Consider the following 16228-nt stretch of genomic DNA (forward strand, 5'->3'; position numbering starts at 1 on the left):
TCAGTCTTCTGTGGAGCAGAACGTCGAAGTCCAGAGCTTCTTCTTGTAGAATTTCAAATCAGGATAATCTAAATTGGAATGGGACCAGCTCCTACCTTTTCTCCTAAAGGGGGCTGTACTATGACTAGGTCCTCCTATGGGTGGGACCAGGAAGGGGGGTGGTTACACCCCCTATCCTTTGTCCAGTTTCGCGCCAGAGCTGGGTCTGGAGTGCCCCAGCAACTGGTTTGAACCGGTGCATGCACAGGGCACCTTGTGCGCCCCAGGCATGTCTCATTCCTTTCAGGCCTGTCCTACCTAATACACAAAATCCTGTCTGGGGTGGTGCTAGCACCTCCCAAGGCAGAAAAACCCTTTGTCCAAGCCTCCCTCGCTGGAAGGACTCCCAGCAGCAGGAGGTCAGACTTCTGTCTGTGGTGGCAGCATCCATTTTGTGATGCTGAGGCTCGAGTTAACTTTAACCGGGGTTCACAGTTACATACATGTTGTGTTCCTCTAGAAGGGTGGAATGCTACCCCCGTCGCCAGAACTGGCGAGGGGGTAGTATTCCAATTCGTATGACCCCTTGCTCGACATGTTTTGATAATGATATTCCAAAGTTAGCAATAACCGCGAGGATTATAATGCACTTAAGAGTATATGTTATAGCGTTATCATGGAAACAGCTAAAGGACTTGGTTCCGAAAGCTGCAGACAGGCTCAGCTCATGCTAGAGCACCATCTCACATAATTCCAAGCACTCTGCCTCCAGGATTGTTAAGGCCTGCCATAAGAGTGACTTATAGGAGTATGTGTCCATTTGAGGGTTAGATATAGGTATACTATATCTAAAGCAAAGGGTGATTACACCACCTTGCCCCATCTGATCGATCAGCCAGTTGTGTCAGATTTGGATGGCCAGCCAAGGGTGGCATAATACATGCTGCAGCCCCTGGTAGGCCTTGGGTGCACTTATGCCCTGGGTACCTATGGTACACGGTACAAGGACTTACAAGAGTGACCCAATACCAATTAGATATGTACCTAAGGTACATGGAGTCCATTTTAACAGAGAGAGCAGGAAGCCTGGGATTTTGAATAGCAGGATCCCAGGCCAACTATGTCGAAAACCAGCAAAACACTAGGCAAAAAGTTGGGGGTAACCATAGTCAGATATTCACCTTCCAACACTCCCCTTCGGCCTTACCAGCGCCCCACGGGTGTTCACGAAAGTGATAGCGGTGGTCGCACCTCATCTGCACAGGTTAGGGATTTCAGTCTTCCCCTACATCGACGACTGGTTGTTGAAGGCGGGCTCGCCCCAGACACTCATCAGCCACCTCCAGACTACGGCCGACCTCCTTCACCTGCTGGGGTTCTCCATCAATGTGCCGAAGTCACACCTGTGTCCCTCTCAGAAGCTCCTCTTCATCGGAGCGGTTCTAGACTCGGCACAGTTTCGGGTTTATCCTCCCGAACAGCGGGTTTGGGATATTCAGGCGCTGATTCCGATCTTTCAGCCGTTATCCCGAGTCTCGGTCAGGTTGACGCTGCGGCTTCTGGGGCTGATGGCCTCCTGCATCCTTCTGGTGCATCACGCCAGGTGGCGGATGCGGGCTCTGCAGTGGGACCTGAAGTTTCAGTGGGCCCAGCATCAGGGCAACTTGTCCGACCATGTCTTAATCTCAGAGGGCACTGCAAGACAGTCAGTGGCGTAACGAAACTTGAGGGGGCCCCCCTGCAAAGAATATGGAGGGGGCCCCCCATACTCCGGATTCAGTCAGGAGCCCTCAGGTCAAGGGCCTGCTGCGCGTGCACCAGTTGCGGCCGGTGGATCCCAAAAGTGGTGGAACGAAAAGCAGAGATCCAAGCCGACGGAGCAAGTGAGTACAGCAAGTATACCAAAGTGAAAGAGGAGTTCCCAGGGCTGTCCTTCCCAAGTCGGCCCCCCAACCACTCAAATCTCAGCTCCAAACAAATTCAGTCATTTGTCTCCAAGACATCAGCCCGTCAGCCCATGAACGCAGACACGCCCTGCCACCAAACACTAGCTTTGCATTTTGAAAAACAACCCAGATTCCCTAAATCAAGAAGTCATCTGCTCTGTGAAAAAGTTCAACCACTGACATGAACCACTGCAACACATGGATAGACTCTGCCCTGAACACCTATGTGTCAAAGTCGCATGTCATATGTGCCAATCCCAAGCCAAGAACTACCACCATCAAGCCGAAGCTAGCACGAGGGCTGTGCACCACCACGCAATCAGACAGGAACCACCACTATTATGCCCTGGCCCGCGTTCCACCCGGCCGGGGCACCACCATACCATGGGTGAGCACATTGGGCCGACATGTACCACCACCATGGCAGGGCCAACACTATGTCATGTCATTCCATCTATCAAGTACACAATCATGGAACATCGCTGGTGTTGAAATGGGGCAGCTCTGCAGAATCTCACTAGCGGCCGCGACAAGCTCCCCTCTCTAGCCAGTGATAGCCCTTTCCACACAAAGGCATGTCGCAGGTACTATGGAAAAGAGAGAACAAGACATGAATGGCTTCCTAGCCTGTCTCTAACAGTCTACCCACTCCCATCACAGCCCCCCCACAGTACACAAGGTCACCCACATGTCGCCTGTACCCCTCCACAGGTCAAATGCAAATCAACCATCCTGGAATGGCTACCCACCTAGAAAAGTAAGGAAGACATCACAGAGAACAAAAACAGCTTGACCCATATGCGAGATGCAGGGTCTGCAATAGGCTATGGGGCACTGGCGCACAGCTCCCTGCAGGACAGCCGAGGTCACGACTTCAGAGCCCACCGCGATTACTCCCTGCCCCATGCCAAATCATGGTCTATGTAGTCCAAGCCCATCTACGCCCTGTAGTATTTCATTGTCTTCCATTCACCACTGTCCACCCACTGTATTTACACCCTGTATTTCATTTTCTCGTACACCGCTGCCCATCCACTGTATCCACACCCCGCAGCACCTCACTGACTCTCATCCACCACTGTCCACCCACTGTACCTACACCTCACTGTCTCATACACCGCCGTCCACCCACTGTATTTACACCCTGCACTTCATTGTCTCTCACACACCGCTGTCCAGCCACTGCATCTATACCCTGTATCCCATTGTCTCCCATACACTGCTGTCCACCCACTGCACCCACACCCTGCAGCACTCAATTGTCTCTCATACACCACTGTCCACCCACTGCACCCACACCCTGCATTTCATTGTCTCTCATACACAACTGTCCACTCGCTGCATCCACACCCTGCAGTGCCTCAATGTCTCTCATACACCACTGTCCACCCACTGCATTTACATCCCTTCGTATTTCAATGATTTCTTCAGGTCTCTCTTTTCTCAGCCTCCACTAGCCATCTTGGAACAACAAAGTCACAATAAACTACAGCAAAAGAAACATACTTTGGCACAGTCAATAGCTCTGCAACCAACGTCAGACCCATTGGCTTTGCCAATGCTTATTAGATATGACATCCCACATGGATCCTCCCCTTCCGACCCACAATGTCCTTCCCTTCCCATGTGTGTCCCACTCTCTCCCATATGACTCCGGCGACAATTTGCTACACTCCAGGCCCATCCACTTCCCCAAATATATCTCTATCATTCTTGGCACACTGTTGCTGCTCTGTGGGCTCACTCCACGCCCCACTAGACTTTAACCACCAATCCATAACAGGCTCTCTATTGGATTCCTCAATAAAAAAAACATTACCAATTTGAACACCAAGAAATAGAATTCATAGGAAAACAAACAAAACAAAAAGTGCACAGCATGGGCGGAAACCGAGTACCCAAAATGCATTAAAAAAAGAGAAAATGTGCTGTGGAACCAGGGAACGACCCACCCCAACTCCATAGCACTCCGGAGGCCCCCAAAATGTGAGCCTCTCAGCCAAGCTGGAGTCAGTGGCGAAGCACGAGCCCCACGCGCCCAGTCTTCATGATTCAACAAGCGTCCTGCTGGCGAAAGTTACAGATCTGTGCGTCTTTCAATCCATGCTGCTGCTGCGCCCTGACTGCTGAGCGTTAGAGAGGTCGAAACTTACTTAGCCACACATCATCCACAGCCAAAGCCTTACCTGTGAAGCGGAAGCAATTCCAGGGGCCTGTCCGGTCCGCTTTTATTCCATTTCAACTGTTGAATTCATAATCTTGGCCCTCGGCGCGCGCAGCAAGAAGTGAAAGTCCCTGGTGGCCCCGCCCGCCCGGGGCCCGGGCATGCGCGTGTGCACCACCACTCCACCATTACTAACCAATTGGAGGCACGTCGGGACCAATGCATAATAAAGATGCTGTGCGGCTGGCCGTGGCGTGCGCTGTGAGCACCATTTAATTTATGATTGAACTTCAATCATGAATTAAATGATGCGTGTGGCGTGCGCACACAGAGTCAGAGTCAGACTCGAGGCTTGTTGGGCTGAGTGAGGGGCCCCTGTCTGGAGCGTGGGGGCCCGAGGCCCCCCGCACTGCGGGGGCCTGTGTTAAGCCCCTGAAGACAGTTGCAGTGGGGGCTCACGGACCGCGATTGGGACAGCGGCCGATCCCTCTCCCTATCCCAATCGGAGCAGGTAGTTGTGACGGACGCGTCCCTCCAGGGCTGGGAGGGCCACATGGTAGAGGCGGAGATCAGAGGCCTCTGGTCTCCGGCGGAGTCCCGGCTCCATATCAACTTTCTGGAGCTGCGGGCGATCCGACTTGCACTGAAGGCATTTTACCCTCTGTCCGGGGCAGTGTAGTGCAGGTGTTCACAGACAACACCACCACCATGTGGTACTCCAACAAACCGGGCGGGGTTGGGTCGTGGACCGTATGCCAGGAGGCTCTGCGCCTCTGGCAGTGGCTGGAACATCAGGACGTGACCCTGTTGGTTCAACACCCGGCAGGTTCCCTGAACGCCAGGGCGGAAAAACTCAGCCGTCGGTGCATGATGGAACACGAATGGCGTCTGAACTCGGACGTGGCACAAGGCCTCTTTCAGTAGTGGGGAGAGCCTTGGTTAGATCTATTTGCCACAGAAGAGAACGCGCAATGTCATCAGTTCTGCGCGTTGGAATTTCCAAGGCTGCTCTCGCTCGGAGACGCTTTTCGTCGCGCGTTGAGCTGCGGTCTGTTGTACGCCTTTCCGCCTATGCCACTTCTGCCCAGGTGCTGAAGAAGATCAGGTGCGACCGGGCCCAAGTCATCCTTGTGGCTCCGGACTGGGCATGGAGATACTGGTATCCCAAGCTACTCAGCATGTCAGTCGATTCCCCGATTCGTCTGCCTCTTCAGGAGGACCTTCTGTCGCAGCAGCAGGGGACGGTCCTCCACCCGATCCTGTCCAGTCTCCACCTCCATGCTTGGAGATTGAGCGGCGACAGTTGAGGCCATTTGACTTGCCTCCTGAAGTTTGTAATGTGATTCTGGCAGCCAGGCGTCCCTCCACAAAGTAGGTATACGCCTGCAGGTGGAACAGATTTGTGGCATGGTGCACAGCAAAGGCTGTGGATCCACTCTCTGCCCCTCTTTCTGAGGTTCTCCTCTTCCTTCTTTCTCTTGCCCAGCAGGGCTCTGCTCTGGGCACTATCAAGGGCTACCTTTCTGCCCTTTCCGCCTTCTTAAGGCTACCTGATCAGCCTTCTTTGTTCAAGTCCCCGATTGTAAATAGATTCTTGAAGGGCATCACTCATATGTTCCCCTTGTTCCTTTCGTGATGCCCCAGTGGGACTTGAACCTGGTTCTCACTTACCTGATATGCGCTCCCTTTGAGCCGCTTCATAACTGTCCTCTCCATCTTCTTACGCTTAAGACTGCTTTCCTGGTTGCCATCACCTCTGCCAGGAGATTGAGTGAGCTCCAGGCTCTTTCCTCTAAACCTCCTTTCCTTTCTGTCCATCCGAACAAGGTTGTGTTGCGGACAAGACCCTCTTTCCTGCCCAAGGTAGTCACACCCTTCCACATCGGGCAGTCCTCACTTTGCCCACCTTCTTTCCGCCTCCGCATCCCTCTAAAGAGGAAGAGTGGCTCCACCGTCTGGACCCAAAACGTGCGCTCTCATTCTATCTCGATCGAACACACCAGTTCCGGGTGGAAGACCAACTCTTTGTTGGTTACGTGGGCGCTAAGAAGGGACGGGCGGTGCTCAAACGGACCATCTCTTGGTGGGTCGTGTTGTGCATCAAGGCATGCTACTCTTTGGCTAAGAAGGAGCCTCCTGTTGGGCTGAGGGCCCATTCCACTCGGGCCACGGCGGCTACTACTGCCCTGGGCCGGGGAGTCCCCTTGCAGGACATCTGTCAGGCAGCTATGTGGGCCTCGTTGCACACGTTCGCAGGACACTACTGCCTGGAAAGCCAAGTCCAGAGGGATGGCTTCTTTGGCCATTCCATCCTCCAGGACTTTCTGGTGTGATTATTGGTTCGCAGACCCACCACCGGGGTTGGTATTGCTGGGGTATCTATTCTAAGGTAAGGAATCTACTACTAACCTGTTTCTTTCAGATGCACAAGTTAATGACCTTTGGTAACGATATATCTGTAAGAAACAGTGGTTAGTATTAGTATCCTTACCGCCCCACCCATCCTCCCCGTTCCGCGAACCGATATCTAGGGTTAAGGTCATCCCCTTTCAGGGCCCGAGTTTCATGGCACCAGTGTTGGTTTTTATCATGGCTCTGTGTTTCTGGCGCGGAAAAGCTGTGTATAAGAACTGACGTCAGCGCGCGAGGGCGGTGTCTAAGTACTCCGCCGACGATGGACGCGGAGCCGCAGACGACACCTACCGACGCGCAAGGGTACTGCTGCGCAAACGTTTCCGGATCCAGTCTGACGCCTGGGGATATTCTAAGGTAAGGAATCTAATACTAACTACTGTTTCATACAGATATATTGTTACCAAAGGTAAGTAACTTGTGCATTAGGATAGCAATCGTGTAGCTGTTCTGTATCGTGTTCCTCATCCAGCATGCTAAGAAGGCATTTTGATGGGTCTGCAAGTGTATGTGTCAGAGACGGTGTTGTAGAGTGAGTTGGAGTGCTGCATTGCTTTTGTGGTGTAACATTGTTGTGAAGTAGACATGGGGAAGCAAAGTTGTTAGGTGTGGCATGTTGCTTATATTTTTTGCGTATGTTTAAGGCGGAAGGTGTATGAGTCAGGGGAGGTGGTGCAGCATGTGGGTCATGTAGTAATGTTCTAAATTGTCCAATGGATGAGAGGCGGTTAGAAGAGAGGTGCTGTATTGCTGTATCTGTGTTAGGTGTGGTGGAAGAGTGAACGCTTGGCAGTGGAGTTTGTTCCTTTGTGTGGTTTGAAAGGTGGGTATATGTTTGTATTTTGTGATAAGTATTATGAGGTGTTGCGCTTTGAAGATCTTGTTGTGCTGGTGTGTGAGATATGTTTTGCTTTTGAGGAGTAGTGAAAAGGGGTGCTGATGTATATGTTTTATGCAATGGATTTGGTTGTGTAGTATTGTTTATGAGAGGAGGTTGTGACGTAGAGGGGGTGGTGATGTGTTTGAGTAGAGTGTATGTTGTGTGTAGGAGGTAATGAAGTAGAGGTGAGAGTGTTTATCTTAGACTGGTTTGTTGCAAGAGTTACAAAATGTGGTGGTGTACAGTGTGTGTGTTGTGCGTTAGTGTTATGGCAGAAGGGAGAGGAGGTTGTTTGTTGGACAACTGATGGACAGATGATTATATGTTTGTTAGTGATAAAAGGTGGTCTGTTATGTGTAATTACAGCAGGGAGAGTGTGTCTGAATGGGATGTAGTTATGTATGGTGTTGATTGGCGTTGTGTTAGTTATGAGTGTATTGGTTAGTGGTATAGGATAGAGTTGTGTACTGTTTGTAGGTGATGGTGGATATGTGTGGTAGTTGGGATAGTAGGGTGTGTAGATGTGGTATGGTTGGGTTTGTAGTGCATGCTGGTACATTAATCTGTGCATAGTGTTATGTGCGGTGTACATTTGGTGTCAGTGTGTTGTTCTGTTTGTGGATGTGGATGGTATGGGCTGGGTATTGCTAAATGAGAAAAGGGCAGCATTTCTGGCCTAGTCCCGACCAGTCTCGAACAGGCTCAAACAGGTAACTGCCCTTGTCCTCTCTGCCCTTCAACTCGATATCTCGGCTGAGACGCCCTAACACTGGTCTTTTTTATAGCCCTAGTAATCAGGTGACCCTTTCAGCCAATGGGAACCCTAGCCCTAACACTTTCCAATCGCAACACTAGCCCTAAAAATCTAGAACCAATAGGAGACCAGGACCTTACAGCTAATCTTAGCCCTAGTCCAAGCACCCAATCAGTTCAAAAACCCTGATCTCTACTTACAATAAAGGTCCTAGCCCTACCAGTAGTCCCAAAACAAGTAGCCCTAGTCCCTACTTCCGATAGAAATCACAACCCTAGCCCCAACCCTACAATGATTGAATCACAGACCCAGAAACCAATCAGAACCCTCAAATACCCAACCAATGAGGACATTAACCCTAATCCAATAGAAACACCAGATACAACCACCAATCAGTGTAGACATGTAGCAACCACTAGCAGACCAAATAAGGTCCCAGCGATCTCAGACAAGGTTTGCTGGCCAGGGAGTTGGAAGCTGCTTCTCCTGTTCAGAATCCTCTAGGAGACAGACAGGCTCAATCCACACTTTGGACTTCAGCCTCACTAACTTGAAATCTAACAATACTGTTTGAATAAAACTTTACTCCCTCTGCTAGCCAAAAAACGAAGTGCACAAGCCCTAGTAAATACAGTTTAAACAGCTCACAGAAGCCCCCTTGATGTAGAAAATCCCTGTTGCTGGTGGGGGAGGGGTGAGGGAGGCAAGGGGGCTGGTCTCACTGGCTTGTGAACACAAAATGGTGGCTGGGAGTGCACTGTTTTAACATGCAGGTCTTAGCACAGAGCAAAGGAGATATTTGGAGGGAAAACAGAATTGTCACTAAGGAATGAGAGGGACAAACTACAGAGGTTGGAATGCAAATCCCACAATTCAATACGCTAAATGGAGGCAATCATGAGCAGGGAAAACCACAAGTTTAAAACAAAAAACAGGTGATCAAATATGCAATTACAGGCATGCTAAAACTACAATTTTTAACTGTAACAACCATAGGCAAAGACAGTAAAAACAAAGTGAAAATTGTTTTTTAAACATCTTTTTGCCTTGGGAAGAGACAGCACCAGTCTGTCTCCTTACCACTTCCTGGACTCTGCTCACTGCAATCTGGGGCACAGGTAGGGTGCAACTCACAAGATGGAGGAGATTGATTTGGGGTGCACCCAGCAAGGCCTTAAGGGGCCTGGGCAGGTGTGAGAGGCGTGGTCAGACTTGCCTGGTAGCTGAATAGCCAATGGTCTGCTGGCCTGGGGGTGGGGGCTAGGCAGCTGCTTTTCCTGTTCAGAATCTCCTAGGAGACAGACAGGCTCAATCCACACTTTGGACGGCAGCAGGTAAGGGCCTCACTAACTTGAAATCTAACAATACTGTTTGAATAAAACTTTACTCCCTCTGCTGAGAAGAACTAAGGAAGCTGCAGGAGTTTGCACTGCCAGTGTGCTGTGTTGCTGGGGTGACCTGCAGTGGTGCCTTCATTGCCAAGGAAAGGAGAAGGAACTTTTAAAGAACTTTCATCATCTTACAGAATATTTGTCCAAGGGCTTGAACTTGTGCTTGCCTCCTGCTGAAGTCTCAGGGACAAAAGACTTCACCACCAGCTCTTCTCTGAATTTCCTTGCTGGGAATTCTATCTGCAGAAGCCTGCGTGTCGCTGGGAGCTGGAAACGAGACTCAGTAAGAAGAAGTGTGTCGCAGCTGTTGCCGTCTCTTCGGCGGAGAAGCGTGTCGCCGCAGCAGAGGTCGCCGCCGCATCACCAGAGAAGCGTGCTTTCGTCGCAGCTGTTTAGCGACACATCACCGGAGAAGTGTGTCGCCACCCGGGGGTAGCCGCGCATCACCGGAGAAGCGTGTCGCAGGGCCTGTTGCGGCTCCAAAGTTAGAGTTTGCCACCGGACACATTGTCTTCACGTCGTCGTATCGCATCAAGGGCGCCATCTTATCGCACCACACCGGATTGTCGCATCGCATCGAAGCGCCATCTTGCCACATGGTAACTGGAACGCAGTTCAAGAATCAACGCATTAACGGTAAGAAACAAAACTCATCCCCTACTCTGTACAGGCATTGAGGAGCGACGCATTGCCTCCCCCGAAGCATGGAACCAACACATCTCCTTCCCTGCGAACCTTTTGTTGGTTTTGCGTTAGGCACCCAAGGTACTTTTGTGGGAAACGTGTCACATTTATCATCAACTTGAACTAAGTTACTTCTACCATCTTAAGTCCATTTTGTCGTTTGTGGTCTTGTGTTAAGTCTATATAAAGAATACTTTTTTTATAAAACCTGTGTAGTGTCCATCTGTAGTCTTTTCACTGTATTACTGTGTGTGTTCACAATGCTTAATACACTGCCTCTGAGATAAGCCTGTCTGCTCGTGCCAAGCTACCAAGGGGTTATCCAGGAGTGTAATCCCCTTTCCCTGACTTAGAAGCAAGGGTCCCTATTTGGTCACAGGTGTATACCATTTCCAACTAGAGACCCCCAGTTCTAACACTTGTTGAATGCAAAATATAATTTTACATGGTATGGGGATATTTTGAGGGGATATAATCAGTTCAATCTGATAGACATCTAGCCATAGATTACTTAACTTAGAATATCCTCAGGCCTCAGACTGGATCCGGAAAACGTATTCCCCAGTAGTACCTCTGCGCGCCAGGGGACGGTTCGCCCGGCTCTGTCCTAACGTCGTCCACGGAAGTGACATCAATGAAGCCATATAAGTCTCCCCTGAAAGTCATGGAGGTTGTCAACCTCGCGGAAGCATGATATCGGGCCCGCTGCACCTAGTTTTCCCCGGACACGGGCCCTCAGGAGTCGACCCTACCCACCATTTCCTGATGATGGGGTGACTCGGACCCAGATGGAGGCCTATTTTAGGGCTCTGCAGGCCATTTTTGGGTCATCCCCCCTCTCCCTGGTGCACCTTCCGGCCCCACAGTGGGGGTAGATACTTAGGTCGGGGGTTCGCCGGCAGGTTCGCCCTTGGTGCCGACCGAGTGCCTTGACTCCGGTTCCGGACTCGCTGCGATGTTGGGTCATGGACCGGAGGAGCATCCCACTCTGACGTCTGGCCCACCTGCAGCATCTTCGCACAGCCCTGTGGGGCTCCCTGGGTTGTCGCCGCATGCGGTTGCAGCGCGGAACTCGACTCAGAGTCGACGTTGTTCCTCCCCGCTGGTTCCCACCTCGGTGGTGGTAGAGTAGACGCCGGTATGATGCTGGGCGGACGACTCCTCTTCGGGGGTTGTCGACGTCGATCCAATGCCGTTTTGACATCGGTCGACTCTGGTTCCGTCCCTGGCTGTTCCTCTGTTGGTAGAAGACGTGACCCCAGAGCGTTCCCCATGCCCAGGGTTTTTTCACAGCTCCACGAAGCAGGTTCCCATGGGGCACTGGCCGGATCGTCATTCTGCAGAGCCTCTGTCGTTTGATGGACGATTTAGCCTGCAGCCGTCCCCTACAGATGACTTGCTATCACCTCCTCGGATGGCCATGGAGGCTCACGCAGCGTTTGCGAGGCCAGTTTGCAGGGCTGCAGATACCTTGCAGATGCACCCGCCCTCTCTCTTCCTGCCTTCGGATCCTTTGTTGGATCTTCTCCACCAGGGTGCGTGGACGTGGAGACCTTGTTGCCTTTTGGCTGGTCATTACAAGATGTCCTTCTGGGGACTTTGGCCAGGCCCTTATCGGGGGACCCAGTGGGTTGTGCTATTGCACATCGCCATCGCCCGTCTCCAGATGACCCTGCCGGTTTGTCCCTCCATCCTAGGGCTCAAGGACTTGTGGTCCTGGCAGCACTCCCTTCCTCTTCTCCTGCATTGCTTCCTCCCACGCAGGAGTATAGGTGGTTGGAGTCGTGTGGCTGCAGTGTATTTGCCTCCACCAGCTTGGGTCTTCGGTCCCTGAACACGTTCTGCGTGTTTGCTCGGGCTACTTTTGCCCTTTGGGACTCAGTCAAGCAACTCCTTTCTTCTTTGCCAGAGGGCACTCGTGCTGACCTGGAGTGGCTTATTCGAGATGGCCGCGACATGGCGCAGTTTTCCATTTGGTCGGCCATGGATACCACTTACTCCGTGGGTCGAGCTATGGCCAGGTCCATTGCTATGTGTCGCCATGCGTGGCTACGCAATGGCAGTTTCCCGGAGAATGTTCGGGAACGTCTCGGGGATCTGCCCTTTGATGGGGGTCAATCTGTTTGACGGGCATGCCGACTCGGTGGTGCAGCGCCTCATGTCTGGGTTCTCATGACTCCCATGATTTTAGTCCTCATGGCGGACTTTAAATTTCTTATGCAGTATTGTCACTTGGTTTATGGATTCTGTCTGTGGGTTCAAGACGTTATTTTCCAGACGGGTTGTGTGGCTGATCAGCCGTGTTTATCCCTTCTTTTGGTAGAGCTGGGCCAGCTGTTTATACATTTATTTTTGACCTCTGCATATGAGCCTCTCTCAAAAGGGGTCCCTTGCTTTTATAAGGATGTGACATACCCAATGTGGGGTTTTCATTAGCTGTTATGTAGCTGCTCTTTCTTGCCCAGGAAGTTTTGGAGGCTCCCCTGGAGTCCTCTCCGTATATTTTCTGTCCCTCGGTGGACTTTTCCTATGGTTTATGCTGTAGGTCCGTCTTCCTGCTGTGGTAGGACACCTCCTCTGAGGAGACCCACGGACTGGCGTGGCCCTCTCCTGGAGCTTCTGCGTTGCAGCCTACGGTTGTTCCGAAGCACACTCCTGCGTCTGTGGATGCAGCCTGCTCCAGTGTATTGTTTGGGTTCTGTAATATTCGGCTCGCCCCAGAGGGTTTCACGTCCTCCTGTCTTGCCTTTGGCTAATCTTTCAGTCTTCGTTATGCCCCTGGCAAAGTTGGCTGTCTTCGGTGTGAGTACGCGTCCATGTGGGCAAATTGTTCCGTTCTGCTCCAGAATGGTTTCTTTCTGTGTTATAGGCTGGCACCCCATATGGATCCACACTGGGTGTGTGCGCCGTCACCGGAGGCCCGTAGTATTCCTTGCACCACTGTCTTGCCTGCATTCTCCTCCTGTGGTATTGTCTTTTTCCCTGGTGTTTGGAAGGGCTTGGGCTTTTCGCATGGCTCACACCGTGTCTGGGGTTTGCCTATGGGCAGTGGAGTCTTCGCCAGACTGATCTCTGCTGCGTGTTGACTTGTGCCCTTTGCTTCCCTCTGCCCTTTCTTGGCCGGGGCTCAAGTTCTTCTGTTTGTTGCCGCACACGACTCAGGTGTTTCTCCTCCTGGCCTCTGCTGCGATTATCAGTGGAGGTACTCGGTCTCCGAATGATCTCTGGCAACCTCCAGTATTAATGGCTTATTCGTTAATGTGGTGGTCAGTGTCCCCCGCCTGTATTACAGAAGCTCAGTCTTTCCTTCCCCGATCGGTTGGTTGGTGTCACCCCTTTTGGTGGATGGACATTGTATGTCCTGCTAGGTTTCACATCAGTGCCGTTGGTACCTATTGGGCGACCTCCTATTCTCTGGGGCTGCTGTTCGAGTTTTCCCTTGGGGGTCACTTTCATGACTTTTTCATATATTTCTATGTGCTCTTTATATGTCATGAGGTGTAAGCACATGAGAGGGCAAGCACAGGGGGTTTTCCCAGCTGTGGTTTCTGGGGATTTTCCCAGATTTCCTCTCTATTTCTCTCTCTCTCTCTCTCTCTCTCTCTCTCTCTCTCTCTCTCTCTCTCTCTCTCTCTCTCTCTCTCTCTCTCCCTCCCTCTCTCCCTCTCCCTCTCCCTCTCCCTCTCCCTCTCCCTCTCCCTCTTGGGAGATGGCTTTGGGTGTGTCTGGTTTGTTGGTGACCTTTGGTCATTGGGCACCATTGGCTGGTTGACTGCCTGGTGATGCACCCGTCTTTCTCTGCCGATGTACACATGCTGTTGCTATCACATTTCATTGGGCTTGTGCATTTGTGTGATGTGGTTCTCATGGTACACCATGTCTGCTTACACGTATTCTAATGTTCTGACTCTTGTCATACTGTTTGGTCCCTTCTCTGGGACTTCTTCTCTTGCGGATCCTGGGATCCTATACTCAGTTTAACTTCTTTTTGCAGAAGATTATGGCATTCTGCCATTGTGCACTGACCATTCTGGTTTGGTGATTTTGTTTCGCCCTGTCTGGAAGAAAGTTGATTTGTACCGTCCTCTGACGGATTGTGGTACCTTGCTCATGCTTCCACCCTGGGCTTCATGGGTCTGGTGTCAGCTACGCAGGCATTGCTGAGCTTTATGGGTCTGGTGTCAGCCACGCTGGCATTGCTGTCCCCACCTTGTTTTCGTCAATGTTATTGACGTATTTCCTCCCTTAGGAACTTGGTGGCTTTCAGTCGCAGACCCTCCTCCTCCAATGGGGTACAGTTTTGATATCTATTCTAAGTAAAGGAATCTGTGGATAGATGCCTCTATCAGATAAACGAGATACTTATCTTCGGTAATGATGTATCTGGTAGAAACACAGTCTAGCCGCAAATTCCTTAACGCCCGCCCATCCTCCCCGTTCTGCGAGGACCTTTCCAGGTTGGGTTCTACCCTTTTGCCTCCTTACAGGTGGCCTTGGTCTTCCTGAGGGGTGTTATCATTCTCCTCCCTCCAGGGCAGAATGTGTCATTCTGTTTTAGCACGTTGACTCTCCACCCATTCTTGTTCTTGTGTGTCTAAGTTATGTGCCCTTCCATTCTCCTCCACCCTGGTTCTTCCGGCGTGGCGATTCTCATGTTATTCTACCCTCCCTCCGCCCTCCTCTGTTTCACCCCATTACTTGGGGGGTCTTCTTATCTGTGCTGCAGTCAATTGGGTTGGGGAGCTATTTGACTATGCTACAGTCCTTAGGTCATCATGGGGGGTGTGGTTCACATTCTCAGTTGTTGCACACTTGTAGTCACTTGCCTTGAGTCATGTTTTCCCAGTCTTGTTGTCCTTTACAGTTACATCATGTGGTTAAAGACTGTCTTTCATAGAGTTCCATCACAAAAAACACTAAATCTACCACAACTTTGTTTAACTTAACTGGTGCCTTATAAAGTGGTACTGGGATATTCACTTTATGCCTTCATTTCAAAACTGTATTTACCTCGTCTCTGAGCATATTAAAGAAAATTTGTAAAATCTTCTTGGATTTGCTTAACTTACCTTTTTACATTAATTGTACCATCTCTGCGGAGTTGTGCTTTTACCTCAAACTTACTATTTGATTTATTTGTGCAGGTCTCCGAAAGAGATATCTATGATGAACATCCATCGAGCCATCTGCAATATCCCTTCGTTGGATTTCTTGTCAAACAAATACATGGGAGTATTAAATATGGAGCAATGATTATTTTGAAAACTCTTCTTAGAGACAACTTTGAAGACACTTGCAAATTATTGTTGCAAACAAAGTGGTTCAGAGCCACAATCAGTTTCATATACTCCGAAGACTGCAGGAGTCCAATAGACTGCACCTAAGCATTCTAGAGCAATGCTTTGTCCAAAACAACTCGAGTCTAGGTTGTCTGTGTTCACGTCTTCAAAGACTGCGAAAGTTGATAATATCAAGTGGTTGATATCTGTTCCGTTACCCATTTAAATATCTACAATCCGATCTCCAGTTCAAAACATCAGGAAACACGATTTGTTATTTTTGTGTAATGCATTCAATTGACAGCACAGTATTGAAGATTAAATAGAGAGCTTTAGAAAACATATCATATTTGTTTCTCCAGAAAGAGTACTGTTACTATGTTACTGGTATGGAGACAATAAAAAAAGAATTGTTACTGCAATCGAAGTGGCATAGAAGTTATTAATTCACCGCATTGTGATGAGAAAAGAAACTACTTGGATAAAGTTGGCTGCTTTATAAATAAATGTATGGGCGGAAGGTGAAAGCAATTCATACTGTGCCTAGAGGTTCTGCTCATGCTAATTTCTATGAATATAGTGACTGTCATGACAGGCATCTTCTAAATCATTGCTCATAACTCAAAAAATAAAATAATCTTGATAAAATTTGGATAAACACATTTTTTGTTCTAAACATTATTTGATGGCTTCTGGAGAAAAAAAAAATCTGTGTCTGAGTTACCACAAATAAAACTGG

The 16228-nt window shown here is 50.1% G+C and overlaps 1 protein-coding gene across 3 annotated transcripts in view; it reads left to right on the top strand.

The window, feature by feature from the left end:
* Positions 1–16151, top strand: part of YEATS2 (YEATS domain containing 2) — a 1498478-nt gene extending 1482327 nt beyond the window's left edge. For all 3 annotated transcript variants that reach the window (XM_086943990.1, XM_086943991.1, XM_086943992.1), the window contains exon 30: positions 15355–16151. In XM_086943990.1, the coding sequence (XP_086800116.1) occupies positions 15355–15463 (109 nt within the window). In that variant the 3' untranslated portion in view covers positions 15464–16151. The remainder of the gene's footprint in view (positions 1–15354) is intronic.
* Positions 16152–16228: the final 77 nt, after the last annotated feature.

The sequence above is a fragment of the Lissotriton vulgaris genome, chromosome 11 (assembly GCF_964263255.1).
Source record: "Lissotriton vulgaris chromosome 11, aLisVul1.2, whole genome shotgun sequence".
Classification (NCBI taxonomy): Eukaryota; Metazoa; Chordata; class Amphibia; order Caudata; family Salamandridae; genus Lissotriton; species Lissotriton vulgaris.